This window comes from Prionailurus bengalensis, chromosome B1, assembly GCF_016509475.1.
Source record: "Prionailurus bengalensis isolate Pbe53 chromosome B1, Fcat_Pben_1.1_paternal_pri, whole genome shotgun sequence".
In the NCBI taxonomy this organism is placed as follows: domain Eukaryota; kingdom Metazoa; phylum Chordata; class Mammalia; order Carnivora; family Felidae; genus Prionailurus; species Prionailurus bengalensis.
In genome coordinates this window covers 38,743,999-38,767,086 of record NC_057344.1, presented here as the reverse complement: position 1 = coordinate 38,767,086, position 23,088 = coordinate 38,743,999, and the positions used below count along the sequence as shown (strand labels likewise).

The window sequence follows — 23,088 nt, the reverse complement described above, 5'->3', positions numbered from 1 at the left end:
CCTTCCCAAGGTGGTATTGTTATTGCCTTGTCCATCTTTGTATTGACATTTTATAGAATAAAATAAATTTATATTGAATGGCTATATAGTAAGTGATTTTGTAAAAGAATAACTGTAGAATATCTTCATATAATTAATTTCTCTTTATTTGTATACTTATTTGAGACAGAGAGAGAGCTAGCAGGGGAGGGTCAGAGAGAGAATCCCAAGCATGCTCTGTGCTATCAGTGCAGAGCCCGGTGTGGGGTTCAGTGTTACGGATCATGAGATCATTACTTGAGCTGAAATCAAGAAATGGACACTTAACAGACTAAGCCACCCAGGCACCCCTAATTAATTTCTTATTATATATGAATTAATTTTATTTTAATTTTTTAAAATTTTTATTTATTTTTGAGATAATAAACTCAAAATAAGAGACAGTTGGATGCTTAACCAACTGAGCCACCCAGGCACCCCTATATGAAGTAATTTTAATTGTCAAACATAAAGAGTATGGCAATGTTTTCTAAAGTTTCACTTTTTTCCCCCTAATTCTTTTTTAGGTATTTCTTTAAAGCATTTTCTCTTGTGGGAGAAACTCAAGAACGAGAGAGAGTTTTAATACATTTCTCCAATAGATATTTTTACTGTAACCCAGACACTATTGCTTCACAAGGTAATCTGATGGAAATGTTTGTATTTCAAAAAACAAGGGCTATTTTTCTCATTATTAAAGTTATATTTTATTGTGGAAAATATGGAAGATTATACAGAAGAAAATGAAAATCATCTAGTTATCTAGAGATAACTATTATTAACTGCTTGATTTATTTCCTTCCAGTCAGTTTGTGAAATATTTAATGTCAAATTGGAATCATTACAGAGTTTTGTTTCCTGTTGTCCTTCGTTTTCATTTGAGCGTTTTCTCATGTCATTAAATATTCTTTAAAAAGCATGACATGTAATGACTGCATGATATTCCTTATTCTTCTTTTAATTAATTTTTACTTAAAAGAAAATCTTATTAGATATGAAGAAGGTTTTAATAGAAACAACTCCCTTTTTATCCCTTTCATTCTCTACTCCGTGATTACAATAGGCCTAACTATAATCAAAGAAAGGACTAAAGAAAATTAAGTTCCCATTTTACAGAGAAGAATGTGACTTTAACGATCAGATGGTTAGTTAATTTAGCTATGTTCCATACTATGACAGGATGCTTTAAGTTGCTCATGCTGTCACTCTGAGATTTTACATGCAAAGCACATTTTAATGAAATGCTAGTTTTCCTATTTCTTCTTCCTATACATCTGACCCTAAACCCCTTGCATGTATGCTTATTAATTTTGTGGTTAGTTTTGGAAACGTTTACAAATCTCACTGGAGTTTGTGGTGTGTCTCCAGTGCTTTGGTTTGATATTCATTGTAACAACACTGACCACTGAATTTGGTTTATGATTTTAATGAACTATGAGTTTATGTTTATTGTACTAATTTTAAAAAGCAAGTTTAAGCTATTTAATTGTTGATGTACCCTATCAAGAGAGGTTTTTCCTCCATGTCAACTCCTGCAATAAAGCAAAGTTTTCATGATTTGAGGTCAGGTGCTTTCATTTGCAATTGGAGAATCTTTCATAAACACAGATTCTGGAAGAGATCACTAGGACTAGATGCATTAGAAATGGCAGTTATCTTTGAGCTTCAGTATTGCCAGTTAAGTGTACATGATATTGACTAAAGTGATTATTCCCCAGGTCTCTGGTCTCCACCCTCCAGGCTATAGCTAAATTAACTAACCATCTGATCATTAAAGTCACATTCTTCTCTGTAAAATGGGAACTTAATTTTCTTTAGTCCTTTCTTTGATTATAGTTAGGCCTATTGTAATCACGGAGTAGAGAATGAAAGGGATAAAAAGGGAGTTGTTTCTATTAAAACCTTCTTCATATCTAATAAGATGTTAGCAGTCCTTAGTGAAAGAAGGAATATGGATGTGTACCCTCAACTGATAGGGATATTTTAGAGTTGGCTGCTGAGTTTTCTAGATGCTTTTAAGGAATTTGTTTTAATGTATTTAAAATTTAATAATAAGCTGGAAGTGGAATGAATATACTTTTGGGCATTTGGTAACATCTCCTTAGAGGCATTAATAACAGAAATCACCTACTATCCTCAAAGGCATACTTTGAAAAATAAGCTTTTTGTTTTTTAAGATTTTTTAAAAGTTTATTTATTTTGAAAGAGAGTGGGAGAGGCACAGAGAGAGAGGGAGAGAGAGAGGATCCTAAGCAAGCTCCACACTGTCAGCACAGAGCCTAATGCCTGGCCGAACTCATAAACTGTGATATCATGACCTGAGCCTAAGTCAAGAGTCAGACGTTTAACTGACTGATCCACCCAGGTGCCCCCAAATAAGCTTTCTTTCATTCATGAATTCAGTAATTAGAAAGGCCTTTCTGTACATTTGGCATTCATTAGTAAGATTTTTCTGCATCTGCAACTGCTATGGACAGCTATACTTGGATTGAGAATTGCAAGAAAAGAATGAGAAGTATTTCTAAGGTTTGGAAATGAGAAGCTTAATTCTTATTGCCTTTTCTTTTCCTCTATAAAGTAAGAAGAGAGAGCAATGTTTCCATCTAAGTGTGAAATGATCCTTCTGGTTTGAACAACATTTTTTTTGAATATTTAATTTTTTAATATTTTCAGATTATTCCAGTATTTTACTTTTGTCTGATCCATAGTATCCTGTGCCAGTAGCCTACATGTTGCCTTTAAAGAATTGTCACGAAAAAGGATAACTATTCCTCTTTTTTAGCCAGAGAACTAATACCCAGACAGTACAATGAAAGACCCAAATCTTGGTTTCCTTTAACTTTTGCTTCTTTCTTAATTTACTTTCCTCTCAGAAAGTTAAAAAAGAAGGAATAGTAGAAAATGGTTTATTTTATTTTCTGTATCTTGTGTTTCAAAAAATTAAGAAAATATAAATAAAAATATAAAAATTATCTCACTATCCAGAGACAATAATCTTTTAATATTGTTATGTATTATTCTAGATATATTTAAATGGAACTATACTGCATTTAGTGCATTTTTCATGTAATAATTTACTATGAAATATTTTTCTATTTAAACATGTATACTTGGACAACATTTTTAATGACTTAAACATAACAGTTTTATTTTTGGAGGGTTTTATTTACTTGTTCCCCATTGTAAGCAATGTTTCTTTGGATATCCTTGTATTTTGTATAGATCCTTATTTCCTTAGTGTAAAGCCCTGTAAGTGGATTTACTGTGTCAAAAGTAAAAGATTACTGTTTCAAAGCTTACAATGTGTACTGTCAAATTCCCCTCCAGAGAGGTAAGAATAATATACTTTACCAGCAGTAGAGTCCAACTTTGTCACTGAAGTCCCTTTAGTAATTTATTTTTATCTATTTTTTTGTCTCCCCAAATATGATGAATTGTGCCTAGCCACATTATTGTGTTTTCATAGGTTCTTAGTGTATGCTATTTAATGATAATAACAAGGCCAACAGGAAATAGTGAATTAATGCTTTCTTTCCTTGTCTTTCCCCTTAGATGGAGTCCATTGCCTCACCTGTGCAATGATGCTTCTTAACACAGATCTCCATGGCCATGTAAGTGTAGGTGTGTGAAGATGTCTTATACAAATTAAAATGTCTTGGGCTTATCTTTGCTTTTGTGTTCATACATATTTATTATCTGCTGCCCTTTCTCTCATTCTCTACTTGACAGCTAGGTAAACATAAATCTTTGGAAGAAGAAATAACTTACTTTACATGCTAGCACAGAGCTTAGTTTTAAGTGAATACGATATCATGTACATGTCTGGAGTTGTTTTGTCTGTAATGTGTGTGTTCTGTATCTTCTTTCTCCAGTAGATGGCAGAGGCTGAGCTTTTACTTTTTTGTTTTTGTTTTTGTTTTATTTTGTTTTTGGTTAGCTATTAGAGTTGATATCTGATGGAAAGGGGATATAAGTTAGATCTGAAAATGTTGACTGTGTTTTCACCAAATACAGTAGTGAGTCTTAAGAACTCAGCCTTTTCTACATTTCTCAGCTCACCTGGTCTTTTACCAGTTAAAATATCAAAATGATATAATTACTTTCTCTTCCTGTATTTAAGATGTAGAATAAATTTAAATTTATAGTTATTATACAAGCTTTCCTTTTGTAGATGTGGAATTTTAGCGTTTACTAAACTATTTATATTAGAGAAAATAAGAATGTTTTAGCTTAATATAGGCCAATATATACTTATTTAGCGCAAAAACTTTTTCATACCCTCCAGTCCATTTATTTTGAAGAGAAAACCAGGTTTCTTGTAATTAAAGAATCTAAATCATCCCTTGATTTGCTATATGATTTATCTTACAATTAAAAGAACTAAAACTCAGTTATCAGTCCAATTTCGTTCCCCTATTTCAAAAGGCCACATAATTTCCTTAAGGCAAAATGGAGCTCTATGGGACCATTAAGATGGACTGAAGGGAAAGAAGTGTTCTACCCTCAGAAGACTGAAGAGGAGATGTAGTTAGTGACAGTTAGTTTAACGCTGCCTTCACAAATCTCATGATACTCAACCAAGAAATTCCTTTTGCAGTTTGCATCAGGTGAATTTAGAATAACTGAGTGACTTGTTGACATGCATAACATGTGTCCAGAGATGATAGAGATTAAGAATGTAGATTTTTTTCAGGGGACATTTTGGAGTAATAGCACTGTAATACATCTTATGGAAATGAAGGTACTAGTGAGCCTTCAAATGAGGATCAGAATCTAAACTCATCCAGCTTGCCAAGGGGAGGATGAATCAGTGGATAGTCCTGACCTCTGCTTTTCTCTTACCAGTGAAGCAAGTTTTCCCTGCTTTCCTCTTTCCCTGTCTTATGATAACAGTTGCAATTCTGTCCCCTTCTTTTCTTCACACTAAATTTCTCAACCTTTCAGCTGAAAGAGACAATTTTGAGTGCTCTTGTCCACATATAACTTTGGTCTAAATCAGAGAGTCCCAGCATGAGGGATCTTCTTCACATGAGTTATTTTGAGGTCCCATCCATATATGATGGTTGTACATTTAGTGTCTGTTTACTGAGAAAATGTGTAATGAAAAAAAAAAAAAGAATTCTTATTTAAAGGTTGAGGATCTCATAGAACTTCTGTGGAAGTTGCTAGATGCGAGATTGGTTTCTATTAAAAGGTAAATTACCTTTTAAAAAGCTAATATTGCTTTAATAATACTTTCAAATAAATATGTAACTTATTAATCACAATAATTTGAAACAGGAGGAGATAAAGGTGTGAGGTTTATTATTTATTCAAATAAGTCAGCATGCTTGATATCCAACTAGGCATGGGCACCCCAGTGTCTATAGCCCATAGGTTCAGAACCACAGATCTTGGATTTGCTCTTGCTCTGTCTTCATACCTCCTTCGAATATTTGAAAAGAGATTAAATGAAGCATCATACTTCTTTTTGGCAACTAGAATGTAAGAGTTTATCAGTAAGATACAGCAAACAAATGAACAGTTTATTATTAGCTTGAGTTATGCCAGTCATACATAATTAATATTTGGCTGTGGTGGCAGAATTACATATATAAGAGGAAGAATATTATAAGTACAAGTAAATCTCTGTATATCATCAAAATCATGTATTTAATGATTATTAGTTCTTAGCTTTGTTTTTGAAAATGTATGCTTTATACTTAGGGTTGTCTGTTGTTTAGGTTTTGTATACTAGAGTTTTTTTAATCCTTATTTACAATGCATGCTGTTAAATGTCTGTTAAAATAGATAGTTGTTATCATGAGAACTAACCATATGAAAATGTGTTTCTCTTATCTTCAAACTATGGATTCATTTAAAAAATAAATTTTCCTTCTAGGTGGTAAGTTTTTATCCATAATTCTGGATGTAGCTTCTCTTGCATCATGGTTGCCTGATTTTTTGTTATCATGTTTGTTTGACTTATTAGCATGGACCCTTTGAAGGTGAACCATTCAAAATATAAAGTGGTTCATTTCTAACCTTTTCCCCTTTTCACCTTCCTAGGCTGTACTGCCTAGGCCATTACCTCTCATTACTCAATCCAATGTCAGAATAATCCTCTTGGGGAGTAAACTAATAAACCATTTTCTTTTTCTTTCATACCATTGTGCCATGATAGCATGACCTTTTTAAGAAGTACCAAGATAAGCGTGTTCTCATACTTTCAGTGGGGGAGGCATACCTTGGGAATTCTTTTGGCTTTACTTTGTGAATCTTTCTTGTGGCTTTATTTACTCTAAGGAATAATACATTGAAAATGCACTGATTTGGGCCTTTGTTCTGCTAACTTTCTTACTAATAAAACAATAGAATGTATACTAATGTAATAAATCTAATATAGTGTTACATGTTGGAATTTCTTTCTTTTTCTAATTTATTTGATCATTCAACAAACTCTTTTAGTGTCTCTACTCTATCCAAGTTCTGTGCCGTTTGGGTAAGGATGGGAAATGAATGAGATGTTCATGGAAGTCAAATCTCATTTCTGGAGTGTTGGCTAGGCTAACTTCCATTAATCCTTTAAACTGAAGAATGGTAGCAGGTAACTGAGGTGCTAAGGTGGAAAAGCACTGGAGAGCTATTTTAATTATATGTTGGATTATTGAACTTCACTAATAAGTAGGCTAGGAAAAAAAAATCTAAGGCGTATGCAATATTTTGGGGAGAAATTCATTCAGATGTTATAATTTAATTGGAACTAAAAATGCTGATTCCCTTTGTGTCTATTTTTTTTAAAATATGAATGATGTATCATTATTTTAGCAATAGTATTGACTGGCTTTTATTTGTCTGCATGTAGCTTATTCTTTTAGATAAATATGTTATAATTGTGGTCACATGATTAATTTGCTAAGTAATCTTTTTAAAATGCCTCCATCTATGAAATATATATGTAAATTAAACTTTTGCACATACAGATAAATTTCTATTAAAACAAACTCTAGAGTGTGGTTTTCTCTTGCTATACTGAAACTAAGTTGTATTACATGTTGTTTGAACTATGAACATGGAAAGAGTTGAAAATATGAAAATCTTTTTCTTTTTAAAGCCTTGTATTTTATTGGAAATAGTTTGAGCAAAAGGATTTTGTCATGTTAGAATAAATTCAGGCCTATTTATTTTCTGGACTAATCTTCAAATGTGCTTTTGGTACTTCCATCATAGTTGAGATTCAGCCCTCTGGCAGGATTATCACTGGGGGTAAAGGCAGGTGGCAGGGACAGGACAATAGGCAGGAACTTCTCACCAGGGCAGGACTCTGAGGTGGAAGGAAGTTTTAGATACAGATTGAGTTGTAATGAAGTGTAGGATAGATGAGTACACAATCAGTAGGTGAATTTCACAACTAAAAGTCAAAAGAGATCTACAAGACAATGGCTGTGCAGGGCCAGGCCATAGTCAGAGGCAGTAGCCAGGACATTATTTTTAATGAAGATATTATGACAGAAGCTACCCTTTCATACTGTGGCTTGGTATTTTTACTAGCAATTTTACCCAAGGTGTCCACTATGCTTTTCAGTGTTGGCAAGAGCCAGCTCACTCTCCACAGGTATAAGGGAGTTGAGGACTGTGGTTCTTCTGGAGTGGTGGCTGTATCTGGCTCAGGCTGGGCATCCTATAAATGTCTTTGGAATACTCCAGGTGTGTTGAATATCATCCTCAGAGGTCTGAATTTAATGTATGAGGCAGGACTTTACTGTGTTGTCTTGGTTTTGTTTTTGGTGTTAGGTTAAAGATTGAATAAGGGATAAAACCCAGTTAGTATACCATACTGGTAGAGGGGAGAAAAAGTCAAAGGTAAAATATAGTTTTTGTAATAGAATAATGTTAAAAATATATGTGGAGTTCAGTTTGACATAGGTCATAGGAGTATATTATTTTTCAGTTTGTAAACTGCATTGGTAATTGTGAGTTTTTAATTCCTAGACTGGCTCTGTAGGATCACAGAATTTTAAGTGGTGGGTAAAATGTTTGGTTTATTATCAGAAGTGGAAAATGACTATTATAAGAATTGTTTAATGCTTTTACTTTTTATATTGTGCCTCAAAAGCACCACAAACCTCTAAGGTTGATAGGTAGTTAATATCCTTAAAAAGTCTCTGTGTCTGTAATTATCATTTTTATAACTGGCAGCTGTCTTAAGTGAATTTTGCCTGCTGCTCTCCCTTTGCCTTGGGTAGCTGTCTTGTCTATACCTTCTCTTCCTGTCTGCCCCATATCCTTGATGCCCTCTGCCAGGAAAGCCATCCCTGGCATTCATTTGTTTCCTTATTGAGTTTTACCCAACTATAGATTCTAGCCTCATTCTTAATTTGCATTCAGCCAGCACAGCCTCCTTCCCTTACCTCTTTTCCACCTCCTTGGTGCCAAGTCTTTCTGTTCACCTCACTGGGAGCTCCCTAGCCCCAGTGACTTCTAGTGGGCTCTCATCCCAGGAGCTTCTCAATGATACTGAAAGTTCATAGAAGCATCAGGTCTAGCCTCAAAGTTGCCAAGGGTTTCTGGTGGGGCCCTGGATTCAGTTTTACTCTTACTATTCCTTTCTTCAGAATGAGCATTTGGGGGATAGCCTAAGAACCTTAACCATCAGCTGTGGAAATGTTTTTATAGAAAAGTTTCTTGATTTCAGATTTTCCAATTTTATTTTATCTATTTACTTTTTTAATGTTTATTTATTTTGAGAGAGAGAAAGAGAACAAGTGGGAGAAGGGCTGAGAAAGAGGGAAAGAGAGAATCCCAAGCAGGCTTTGTGCCGTCAAGGCAGAGGCCACATGGGGCTTGATCCCATGAACCATGAGATCAGGACCTGAGCCAGAATCAAGCGTTGGATGCTTAACCAACTGAGCCACCCATGCATCCCAGATTTTTCAATTTTGAAATGACCTTTAAAATACAATGACTGGTCAAATTGACAGCTACCTAGATTTTAGTAGGAATGCCTTTTTAAGCATGTCAAAATTAATCATGCACTGGTAGATTTTCTTGGCTTCTGTGATTCTTCAAAATGAAAGCCTCCCTTCCTTTTTTTATTTCCTCCATTTCTTCCTCCCTAGCCAATTCCTTCTCCTTTTCTTTCTTTCTTCACTTTTTTTTAAGAATAGGTTCATACATGGAAAATATACCACGGATATGAGTTGGGTTAATGGGACTCATATTATCTAATTTATACATTATTCAGTCACTGCATAATGACTTTCCTTTTCCTTCTTACCATTATGAACTTTTCACATTTGCACAGCTCAACAGTAGAAAGTGGTAAAAGAAAGCAGATGAAATGCAATATTAAATCTGTTTTTGCTCTTTTTTCCTGCAAATGTTTTGGGGATAGAAGGAGAAGTGAGGGTGAGGAAGGTAAACAAACTTCTTACCTTTAATCCCACTGCTTAAGTTAATGGTCTTTCTGTGACAAGTTAAAAGTAGAATTTAGTCTTTGTAATTTGATAATGAGGTCAGTGTCTTTTCTTTTATCTTCTCAAATTTCAGAGGAAACACTTTCTATGAAGTTGTGATAAAATCTGTCTGCTACTATAGTACTTCTCAAACTTTATGGTCTCAGAATCCCTTTTTACTCTTGAATTTTTTTGAGGTCCCAAAGAACTTTTGTTATATCCATTACTATTTACTATGTTAAACTAAAATGGATAAGATTTAAAAATATTAAATTATTTTAAAATAGCATTAATAAGCCTATTAAATGAATAGCATACTTTTTTCTTTTAAAATGAGTGAATTTTATTTCTTATGTATTTTTAGGTGTACAGCATTATGATTCAATATTTGTATATATTACAAAATGATCATTACAATAAGTCCAGTTAACATTTGTTACCAAAACAGGTTTTTTTCCTTGTGATGAGAACTTTTAAGCTACAATTTTCATTCTTTCTTTCTTTCTTTCTTTCTTTCTTTCTTTCTTTCTTTCTTTCTTTCTTATTTCTTTTTTTGTAGGGCCACACTTAGTGTGGAGCCCAACCTGGGGCTTGATCTCATGACCCTGAGATCAAGACCTGAGCTGAGATCAAGAGTCAGACATTTAACCGACTGAGCCACCCAGGTGCCCCAAGCTACAACTCTTAATTTTTGAAAATTCAATACAGTATTAACCATGATGTACATTACATCCCCATGAGGTATTTATTTTATAATTAGAAGTCTGTACCTTTTTTTTTAAATTGAAATATAGTTGACACACAATGTTATGTTGACACACAATGTTTTAGGTGTACAGCATAGTGATTTGACAAGTTTGTATGTTATGATATGCTGACTACAACTGTAGCTACCATCTGTTACCATACAATGCTATTAACAAACTCTTGACTATTTTCCCTATATTAAACCTTTTATCCTGTGATGTATTCATTCCGTAACTGGACGCTTGTATCTCCCACACCCTTTCACCTGTTTTGCCTATCCCCTTACCCTCTGTCCCTCTGGGAGCCATCAGCTACTTTTCTGTATTTATGGGTCTGTTTCTGTTCTTTTTTTTTTTTTAACTTTAAAAACACTTATGTGGGTTTTTTTTAAGTTTTTAATTAAATTCCAGTTACTTGACATGCAGCATAATATTAGTTTCTGGTATACAATTTAGTGATTCAGCACTTGTATACAACACTGGGTGCTCATCACAAAAGCCCTCCTTAATCCCCATCACCTATTTGTTTGTTCATTTGCTTGTTTTTTAGATTCCATGTATAAGTGAAATCATATGGGGATAACAATTCTTTTTAATGAATAATAATTATACTTAGAAAAACAAAAAAATGAGTGAAAAGTAAAGCATTTAAAATATTTGGGGGAGACTTTCGTATTTGGCTTAATAGAAGACAACTAACTCCTCTGCTTCTGTATTTAGTTGGTTATAGTTTGTCAGAAGTCATCTGGCTTTTACTCCACTGTAAATTGTGAGAGTGAAAGAAATGTTTTGAGTATTATTATAACACTAGGTTTGAGTTCAGGGACACTGGGGACAGGATCCATGAATCCTATTTTGAGAGCCATTGTGTTACAATATTACTATCAGTTGCTTTATTTTTTCTTTAAACCACTTCAGTTCCTTTTTCAATGGCAGTGTTTTTACACAAGTGGCAGGAAAAGCCCAAGTAATATTTCAGATATCCCTAAACGTTGAACTTCTTTAATACTTACATTAGCTCTGTGATTGGAGTTTGTGAAAGGATACTTTGAATATGACAGCATCTTGGTTTCTAAATTTACAAAGGATCCTACTTTGCCTGCTAATCATGCATATAAAAAAGTGGACACCTGAGGGCAGCATAATACAATTAAACTTACTTGATAGAGAAGAAAACAAAACAAAAGCAAAATAGGAACTTGTAGCAGAACTACAGAATTAAAGTAATTACCAAATCAGTAGTATACTTTTTTTTTTACCCCACTTATTGTAACATGTTGGAGATGGAATTGTCATGTGGGCAGGTATACCTACTGTGTTTTCGATATCGCAAGGTTTATGAGGCCAGATTTTACCAATGGATCATGAGAGCCCTTAGTTTCTCTGAAAGCATGTTTTCCACAAAGCTTCCAGACTCTACGTTATTGAAAATAAAAATTTTAGGATTATTTTGCCTAATTCTTTAACCTGTAGGTCAGAGTATATGCTGTGGTTTGCTTTCCTAACAAATACTTGAGATAGTTGGCCTTGTTAGTAGCTCTCCCTTAGAACTGAGTTTAGGTTAGGTCTTGGCTGGAGCATTGAAGAAGGTTCCATTCCTCCAGTTGTCAGGGAAAGCATACTCAAAGCAAAGACTTGGTCATTCTTGTGCAGAATATTGGACAGCAGATTATATGGTTTCTAGGTTACTCTAAAGAAGGAATCTCTTCATCTTAACTTTGCCCCTTTGCTCTCATTATTACCAGTAAAGTTGGGAACTGATTATCAGCCCAGTGGGAAAAAATGCCATAATTTTAAAAATAAGGCACAGAATACATCAGGAATCCTAATCTGTTTTGCTTGCTCACTCGTGATGTGCTCAACACAAATTCTACTTCCTTCTAGTTTTCTCTTAGATCAGGGGTCAGTGGGGGTGCCCGACTGGCTCAGAGCATGGCATATAGACTCTTGGTAGAACATGTGACTCTTGATCTCGCGGTTGTGAGTTCAAGGCCCATGTTGGGTATAGAGAGGGCTTAAAAATAAAATCTTAAAAAAAAGAAAAAAGATTGGGGTCAGCAAAGTATGTCCCACAGGCAAAATTCTGCTGATAGACTGTTTTCATAAGTAAAGTTTTATCGAACAAAGCCACACCCATTTCTTTACATCTTCACACTAAAATGACATGTTGAGTAGTTGTAACAGGGACTTCATGGCCTATAAAGCCTAAAATATTTCCTATCTGGTCTTTACACAAATTTTCAGAACTTTTCTTTTCCAGTCCCCCGGCCCTTAGTCCATGAAACCTTTGCTGTCTCTCCCACACATAGTAGAGCAACGTTGAAGATGATCCTTTTACTTAACATTCTGAATTGGGAACATGTTAAAAACATGTATGAGTTCAGTTTTTCAGAAATAATTCATCAAAGAATTTCTCTTTAAAAGGCATTTAATTTAATGTATCTTTAAAAGAAAACAAATGGGGAAAACATCTCTGTCTTTTGTATTATAAGAGAGTATATTTGAAAATGTCAGTACAGTCATTTTGGAGAATAGTCTTGAATTTATCTGGGAATATGAACCTCTAGTCTTCAGTTTTTCATCTTTTTGTTTAATATTTCCTCTCATTACAGATATTTCATTCATTGGCCCAAAATTCAAGATTTGGGCCTGCCTGGTACTTTGAGTTTTCAAATAGAATTCTTACTTTTTATGGATTTTCCATTCTGCGTGTTAAATTTTAGGTTTGATTAAATGTGTCTCTGGATTTTAAGGCTAAAGATCCTGATGTTCATATTCACTGAACATCTCAGATTTGATTGGAAATGTTACATTGATTTCAAGAGACAATTTTTTGTGACTCTCAGTGCATGAGGCTTTTCACACCTCCATGCTCTATTCATTTAATGGGAAGGAATTCAGAATATAAAAAGGTGCTATGAAATTACTGCCTTGGCATGTAACTGACCAGCATTTGTTCCAGAGCAAGCCTACCTTTTTCCAAAGGTATGAATATATTTAGGAAGAAAATAGAACCATGGCAATGTGTGAGTTTCTCTGTGATAGATGTGAATGGTTGAGATACACAGTCAGTGATTATAGTTAGCTTTGTTCACTGGACAATATTTGAATAATAATATTTCAAAATAATTGACACAGTTTGGTATAATAAAAAGGAAAAATCCGGTATTATGTGAAGGAGTGTTTCTTGATGAACAAAGACTTCATTTTACTTTTACTCCATGATGAAAATGGTATAAAAACTCAGTGTTTAAATGTATATGATAGGCACAAAATGGACTGATGAGACCCTTTGCTTTTCTGCCTAAGCTTTACCTAGAAATTACCAGTGAGTAAGAAGACAATAAGTAGCAGTTATAAATAACCTCAACTAATCAAATATTCAGTAAGTTGTTGGGCATCTTTGGCAAGTAGAAAGCCATGTATCTTGATTATTTTCTTGCATTAGACAAATTGAGGCACTGGGTATAAGGTGATTGATTGTACTAATGCTTCCTTACTGTGGAGAACCCTAAATATATGAATAGTTTTTGTTGGTTTGAATTTACATATCCATTTTTCCCCTAATTGCTATTTTCCTAATTTTTATTTCAAAATTTGTGAGTGTAAAGGTATCTTTACACTAATGTAGAAAATGGTGTGGTCACTGTGAAAGTATACAAAAACCAATGCTAAATAAGCAAGTAAATAGAATAAGTCTGAATTTAGAATGAAGTATGATTTTATAAACCAAAATAATGCCAGGAACTTTACCATTGTTTTTAAATGTTATAAAACATGACAATTGTTAATTAAATGGTGAAAGTTTTATTTATAACTTATAATAGAAATTCATGGTGTCCTAAAGAAACTTTTTACCTAATGATCATTAAACATATTTGCTCATGAATCTTTTTTCAAAAGAATTTTGAAAAAAATACCCTTCTTTCCTTTTAAAGGTGCCCTCTAAATTTTTTTATTACAAGTTTAAGTAGCTAAACATAAAAAGAATTTTTGATGTGGTTATTAACTATTGGCATTAAAATATTCTTTCATTAGCATCTAAAGGTCTTATTGAGGGGAAAGTACTTCCAAATGACAGTAAGGACTTCTGAAAATCTGGTCCTCCAAAAATACAATGAGAATACTTGCAAAAAATGGTCAAAATCACTGTATTCAGAACTGTAGAGATTAACAGAAAGCTTGCAACAATCTGAAGAGTATTTATTGAAGAAAACAAAAAACAGCTGAAGATCCATAAGAACAGTAAGATTTGTAGTGTTTTAACTTGCTCTATTATCATCTCCTCTCCCCAACTCCAGGTAATCTTGAAAACATATAGTCTCACAATCAGAGTACCTGTGAAAACCAGAAGCCTAGCATTCACTGGAATGGGCAGTGGGGAACTCCCTCAAAAACCCCATTCCCAGGGAATTGTCATTACTCAATTTGTCTGGCAGCTCACTGGAAAATCCTCACTTGCAGAGCTTGTCTTTCTTTGATCTTACTGGCTCATTCAGTAAAAAAAGTCTTTTCCCCAGAGCATTTGACAGTTCACAGTTGTTAAACAATATTGCTGCATTAGGTGCTAGTAACAATTGGGCAAACAAGAGGCTGACCAAAAAACTTAACAGGAAAAGCCGGGAAATAAGGCATACTGGTAAACTCTGACATATTCTTGGGAATCTATGTCCACCTTCCCAGAAAAAAACCTGAAAAGACCCTAAGCTCATACTGCTGACAATCCTTGAGATTCTGCATAAACAGAAAGTGAAGACTACAACAGATTTATAAACTGTCTCCTGATGCATTGAAGGTATTCCTTAACATGCACACACAACCTCATGGCAAGACTGAGATACTTATTCGTTCAAGACATTTAAGGAAATCTCTGTCCAATAATAAGCTGATTACTGAGTTTATGGAGTAGAGACTTTCATGGGTCACATACAACAAAAATTAATTCAGGAAAAGCCACTAAACAAACAATACAGTAACAACAAACGGGGGGAGAAGGACAAATCTGATGTACAGAGTTACCACATTATTTACAATCTCTAGTTTTCAACAAATAATTATGAGACTTGCAAAGAAATAGAAAAGTATAGCCTCTATACAATCAAAGATAGCAATCAGAAACTGTCTCCAAGGAAAGCCAGACATTGGACTTAAAATATTAGAAAAATGGATTAAAAGCATTCAACTGTGTGCATTATAAAAGAGACACATTTTAGATTAAGAGACCATAGGTTGAAAGTTAAAAAATGAGAAAGGAAGTACCAAGTAAACAGTAACTGGAAGAGAATTGGAGTTTCTGTGTTAATATCAACCAAATATACTTTAAGACCAGATGTACTAGAGACAAAGACATTTTATAATAATGAAAAGGTCAGTCCACCAAAAGGATATAACAGTTCTAAGTGTAGGCACCTAAAATACTGTCCCAAACTAACTGGATGAACAACTTACAAGTGGAAAGGAGATGATATGCCCAAAATCAGAGCACCAAAATATATAAAGCAAGTACTCACAGAACTAAAAGGAGCAATAAACAACAGTACAGTAATAGTTGGGGCCTTTAATACTCCACTCTCGCCAATAGATAGATGACCTAGACAATCAGTAAGGAAATGGTGATTTGAACAATACTGTCCACCAAATGTTCCTAGGAGACATATGCAGAATATTCCATTCAACAGCAGTAGAATACATATTCTTTTAGAGCACATGTGGGACATTTTCTAGGATAGATCATTGCTAGGCTGCAAAACAAGTCTCAAGAAATAGAAGATGATAAAAATTATATCAAGTGTCTTTTTTGACCACAAATTTCAGAAAATAAAAATAGAAATTAAAAACAGGAGAAAAGCTGGAAAATTGACAAATGGAAGTTAACAACCAGTGGATCAAAGAAGAAATAAAAAAGGAAATAAAAAAGTATCTTGAGACAATAAAAAAAAATGGAAACACAACATACTAAAATTTATAGGATGCAGCATAAACAGTTCTAAGAGAAAACTACAGCTATAAGCATATATGTCAAGAAAAAGAAAGATCTCAAATAACTTTATACCTCAAGGAACTAAAAGAAGAACAAGCTAAGCCCAATGTTAGCTAAAGAAAGGTAATAATAGAGCTAAGAGCAGAAATAAATGGGATAGAAAATAGGAAAATAGAAAAGATTAACAAAACCAAGAGTTGGTTCTATGACATGATAGACAAAATTGACAAACCTTGAAGTAGAATAATGAAAAAAAGAGAAAGACTAAAATAAAATTACAAATGAAAGAGGAGACATTACAACAGATACCTCAGAAATACAAAGAATCATAAACTATTAACAATCATACTCCAACATATTAGACAACCTAAAATAAATGGATCTATTTCATACAGCCCGCCAAGACTGAATCATGAAACAGAAAACCTGAACAGATCAATAATGAGAAAGGAGATTAATTCAATATCAAAAACCTCCTAAAAAAGATAAGCCCAGCACCAAATGGTTTCACTGGTGAATTCAAGCATTTAAAAAAGGATTAACGCCAATCCTTGTCAAACTCTTCCAAAAAATTCAAGAATAGGAGGGAACATTTCCAAACTCATTTATAAGAACAGCATTGCCCTGATACAAAAGCCAGATAAGAACACTGTATGAAAAGAAATTTACAGGCTACTGATGAATATAGATGCAAAAATTCTCAAAATACTAGTAAACTAGATTTAAGAGCACATTAAAGGAACACACACTGTGATCAATAGGGATTCATCTCTAGCAGGCAAAGATGTTTCGACATCTACAATTCAATAAATATGATGCATCACATTAATAGAATGAAAGATAAAAATTGTATAGTCATCTTAATAGACCCAGAAAAAGCATTTAACAAAACTTAATACCCTTTCCTGATAACAATTCTCAGTACATTGATTATCGATGTATGCCTAAACAAAGGCCATATCACTGCTAACATCATACTCCGTGGTGAAATGTTGGAAGTTTTGCCTTTAAGATCAAGACAAGGGTTTTCATTCTCACTACTCCTATTCAACTTAGTAATGCAAATCCTAGCCAGAGCAATCAACCCATCAAGGAAAATAAAATAATCCAGATTGAAAAGAAAGAAAGACATGAAATCATTTGCAAACGACATGACCTTAAGTATAGAAAACCATAAAGACTTCACACACACACACAAATGTTAGAACTACTAAAGGAATTAAGTTAATATTCAAGATAAAAAGTCAATATACAAAAACCAGTTGTGTTTCTATATACTAATGAGAGAATATCTGAAACAGAAAAAAATAATCCCAGTCACCATAGCACCAAAAACAATCAAATACTTAGGAATAAATTTAACCAAGGAGGTGAAAGATCTATCTGTACACTGAAGGCTAGATGACATTGTTGAATGAAATTGAAGACACAAATGGAACAATGTCCCATGTTCATGATTGGACTAATTAATATTGTGAAAATGTCCAACCTGCCCAAAGCCATCTATAGATTCAATGCAATTCCTTATCAAAATCTCAGTGGCAATTTTTACAGAAAAGGAAAAACAACCCTAAAATTTGTATGGAACCACAAAAACCCCACATAGCCAAAGCAAACTCAAGAACAAGGAACATAGCCAGATGCAATCACATTTCTCGATTTCCAACTATACTACAAAGTTACAGTAATTAAAACAGTATGGTACTGTCATTAAAATAAACACACAGACCAATGGAACAGAATTGAGAGCCCAGAAATGAACTCACACATATGCAATCAACTAATACTTGACGAGGGAGCCAAGAATACTCTATGGGGAAAAGATAGTCTCTGCAATAAATGGTGTTGGGAAAACTAGTTATCCACATGCCAAAGAATGAAACTGGATCCCTATCTTAAACAACTCACAAAATTAACTCAAGAATGGATTAAAGACTTATATATACAAGGCCTGAAACCATAAAATCCTCAAAGAGAACAGCAGGAAAGAAGCTCTTTGACATTGGTTTTGGAGATAATTATTTTAATCTGACACCAAAGAAAAAGCAATAAAAGCAAAATAAGCAAGACTATATTGAACTAAAAAGTTTGCACAGCAAAGGAAACCATCAACAAAATGAAAAGACAGCCTATAAAATGAGATGAAATATTTGTAAATGATATATCTGATAAGGGATTAATATCCAAAATATATATGAAACTCCTACAACTCAATAGCAAGAAGAAAATTGAAATTGAGAAAGGAACTGAAGTTTTCAAATAAGATCTATACAAATGGTCAACAGGTACATGAAAAGTTGGTCACCATCACTAATCATAAGGGAAGTGCAAATCAAAACTACAATGAAATATTACCTCACATCTGTTAAAATGGCTATTATCAAAAAAACAAGAGTTAACAAGTGCTGGTGAGGATTTGTAGGAAAGATAATCCTTGTACAATGTTGGTAGGAATATAAATTTGTGCCTTTTATTTTGTATGTGTTGTATTGAAGATTCTAATCCGAGTAATAAGGCAAGAAAAAAAAGTATCAAGATTAGAAAGGAATAAGTAAAATTATCTGTTTGCAAAAGACCTGATCTTGTATATAGAAAATTGTATATCTACCAAAAAATAAACACTATTAGAATCTCAAAAACAAGTTCAGTAAACACTGCAAAATAAAAGTTGAATATATAAAGATCAACTATATATATTATATATCAGTAATGAATAATATGGAAATGAAATTAATTTTATATATGGTAATATCAGAAATACTAAGATACTTATGAATAGACTTAACAAAATAAGATAATACATTGATGGTGAAAAATACAAAACATTGTTCAAAGAAATCAAATGGAATGTTATCCCATGGTCATGGTTTGGAACACTTAATGTTAAAGTGGCATACTCTCCAAAATGATCTTAAGAGTCAGTACAATGTCAAAATCCCAGTTGGCCTTTTTTTTTTTGGGGGGGGGAGCAGAAATTGATAAATGAATCCTGAAATTCGTGTAGCAATGCACAAAAGAAAAGAGAACTTGGAAGATGATACAAAGCTTACTACAGAACAAGACAAAGAAGACAAAGAAGTTTCAACAAAGTTGAAAGCCTTCCCATGTTCATGGATTGGAAACAATATTGTTAAGATCACTCAAGGTGATCTGTAGATTCAATACAGTTTGTATGAAAATCCCAATGAAATGTTTGCAGAAATAGAAAAAAAAATAAGCCTAATATTCATATGAATTCTCAAGATCAGAGAGGAAATAAATAAAATAGAGACTAAAAGGACAGTAGAAAAAAATCAGTGAAAATGAGAGCTGGTTCTTTGAAAATATAAACAAAATCAATAAACTCTTAAGCTAGATCAACCAAGAAAGAAAGATAGAGGACTCAAATAAAATAAGAAATGAAAGAGAAGTTACAAGTGATACCACAGAAATGACAAGAGACTACTATGAAAAATTATATGCCAACAAGATGGACAACCTGGAAGAAATGAACAAATTCCTAGAAACATACAATCTCCCAACACTGAATATGAAAAAATAGAAATTTTGAATAGACTTTTACCAGTAAGGAGATTAAAACAATAATCAGAAACCTCTCAACAAATGAAAGTTCAGGATCAGATGGCTTCATTGTCAAATTCTGTCAAACATTCAAATAATATTTAATATTCTTCTCAAATTCTTCCAAAAGATTGGAGAGGAGGGAGCCTTTTCCAACACATTTCACAAAGCTAGCATTATCCTGATAAAAAACCCAGACAGGACACCACACAAAAAGGAAAATTATAGGCCACTACATTGATGAACATAGAAACTAAAATCCTCAACAAAATATTAGTAAACCAAATTCAATAATATGTTAAAAGAATAATACACCATGATCAAGTGTCACTTATTTTAGGAATGCAAGGACAGTTCAACATCTGCAAATCTGTGATATATCACAGTAACAAAATGTAAGATAAAAATCACAATCATCTCAATACACACAGAAAAAGCATTTGATAAAATTCAGTAGTCATTTATGAGACAAACTCAACAAAATGGGTATAGAGGGAACATACCCAGACTTAATAAAGGCCATATATGACAATCCCAGAACTAGTATCATACTCAACAGCAAAGAACTGAAAGCTTTTCCTCTGAGAACAGGAATAAGACAGTGTTGTCCACTTCTGTCACTTTTATTCAACATAGTACTGGAAGTCCTAGCTATAGCAGTTAGACAAGAAAAAGAAAAGGCATCCAAATCAGAAAGAAGTAGAACTATGTTCACAGATGTCATGCTACTACATATTGAAAACCCTGAAGACGCCACCAAAAACCTGATCAGTTGGAACTGATAAATTTATTCAGTAAAGTTGCAGGACACAATATCAATATACAGAAACCCATGGCATTTCTCTACACTAATAATAAAACATCAGAAAGATGAATTAAGAAAATGATCCCATTTACAATTGCATCACAAAAAATAATATATCCAGGAATGAATTTAACCACAGAGGTGAGAGATTTGTACTCTGAAAACTGTAAGACACCAATGAAATAAATTGAGGATGACACAAATAAGTGGAAAGATATTCCATGCTCATGGATTAGAAGAATTACTATTGTTAAAATGTCCATGCTACCCAAAATAATCTACAGATTTAATTCAGTACCAATCAAAATTCCAATGGCATTCTTCACAGAAGTACAACAAGTAATTGTAAAATTTGTATGGAACTGCAAAAGATTCTGAATGGCCAAAATGAGCTTGAGAAAGAACAAAGCTGGAGATATCATGCTACCTGACTTCAAACTATAATACAAAGCTATAGTAATCAAAATATGTCATTGGTATGAAAATAGACACACAGATCAGTGAAACAAAATTGAGAGCCCTAAAATAAACTTATATGTCCACACTTATATGGACAATTAAACCACAACACAGGAACCAAGAACATGCAATGGAGAAAGGGTAGTCTCTTCAATAAATAGTGCTGGGAAAGCTCTACAGCCATATGCAAAGGAATGAAACCAGAACTACTGTCTTACACCGTATACAAAAATTAACTCAAAATGGGTTAAAGACTTGAATATAAGACCTGAATCCATAAAATTCCTAGTAGGAAACTCCTGGGCATCAGTCCTCGTGATGTCTTTTTGGATGTGACTCCAAAGACAAGAGAAACAAAAGCAAAAATAAATAAATAAATAAATAAATAAATAAATAAATAAATAAATAGACTCTACGATACTAAAAAGCTTGTGCACAGCAAAGGAAAATCATCATCAAAACAAAAAAGCAACCTATTGAATGTGGGAGATATTTGCAAACCGTATATTCAATAAGGGGTTAATATCCAAAATATATAAAAACTCATGCAGCTCAACAACAACAACAAAAAACAAATAACCTGATTCAAAAATGGATAGATGATCTGAATAGACATTTATCTGGAGAAGACATACACATGGCCAAAAGGCACATGCGAAGATGCTTAGCATCATAATTATTAAGGAAAATGCAAATCAGAACCACAGTGAGGTATCACCTCACACCTGTTAGAATAGCTATTATCAAAAAGACAAGAAATAAGTGTCAGGTGGGATGTGGGGGAAAGGGAACCTTTGTACACTGTTGGGATTGTAAAATGGTATACCCACTATGGAAAACATTATGGAGATTCCTCAAGAAATTAATAATAGAACTACCATAAGACCCAGCTATTCTAATTCTGTAAATTTTTTTGAAGAATATGAAAACACTAATGCAAAAAGATGTATTCATCCCTATGTTTGTTGCAGCATTATATATAGTAGCCCAGATATGGAAATAGGCTAGGGGTCCATCAGTAGACAAATATAAAAACAATATGTAGTGTTACTGATCTTAGCACAGAAACTCACAGTTTTTCCCCATTGAGGATGATATTAGTGGTGGGTCTTTCATATGTGGCTTTTATGATCTTGAGGTATGATCCTTCTATTCCTACTATTTTGAGGGTTTTTACCAAGAAAGGATGCTGTATTTTGTCAAATGCTTTTGCTGCATCTATTTAGAATATCATGTGGTTCTTGTCCTTTCTTTTTTTTGGTGTGATGTATCACATTGATTGTTTTGTGGATATTGAACTAGCCCTGCATCCCGGGTATAAATCTCACTTGGTCGTGGTGAATAATTCTTTTAATGTATTGTTGGATCCAGTTGGCTAGTATCTTGTTGAGTATTTTTGCATCCATGTTCATAAGGGAAATTGGTCCATAGTTCTCCTTTTTAGTGGGATCTTTGTCTGGTTTTGGAATCAAGGTAATGCCGGCTTCATAGAATGAGTTTGGAAGTTTTCCATCCATATTTGTTGGAACAGTTTTGAAAGAATAGGTGTTAACTCTTCTTTCAATGTTTGGTAGAATCCCCTGGAAAGCCATCCTGCCCTGTCCTCTTGTTTATTGGGAGATTTTTGATTATTGATTCAATTTCTTTACTGGTTATGGGTCGGTTCAAATTTTCTATGTATTCTTGTTTCAGTTTTGGTAGTTTATATGTTTCTAGGAATTGGTCCATTTCTTCCACATTGCCCAATTTATTGGCATATAATTGCTCATAATATTCTCTTATTATTGTTTATATTTCTGCAGTGTTGGTTGTGATTTCTCCTCTTTCATTCTTGAGTTTATTTATTTGGGTCTACTCTCGCCACTGTTGCTCAGCACAGAATTGGAAGTCCTAGCCTCAGCAGTCAGACAACATGAATAAAAGGCACCCAGATCAGCAAGGAGAAAGTAAAATTTTCACTCTTCACAGATGAAATGATACTCTATATGGAAAACCCAAAAGATTACACCAAAAAACTGCTAGAATTGATACATTAATTCAGCAAAGTCCCAGGATATAAAATCAATGAACAGAAATCAGTTGCAT

At 33.6% G+C, this 23,088-nt stretch overlaps 1 protein-coding gene across 4 annotated transcripts in view; it reads left to right on the top strand.

Annotated features, from left to right (window-relative positions):
- The window catches only part of PSD3 (pleckstrin and Sec7 domain containing 3), a 674,080-nt gene that overhangs the window by 295,501 nt on the left and 355,491 nt on the right, over positions 1 to 23,088 (top strand). For all 4 annotated transcript variants that reach the window (XM_043562534.1, XM_043562553.1, XM_043562562.1 and 1 more), the window contains 2 exons: positions 546 to 658; positions 3,571 to 3,629. In XM_043562534.1, the coding sequence (XP_043418469.1) occupies positions 546 to 658; positions 3,571 to 3,629 (172 nt within the window). The remainder of the gene's footprint in view (positions 1 to 545; positions 659 to 3,570; positions 3,630 to 23,088) is intronic.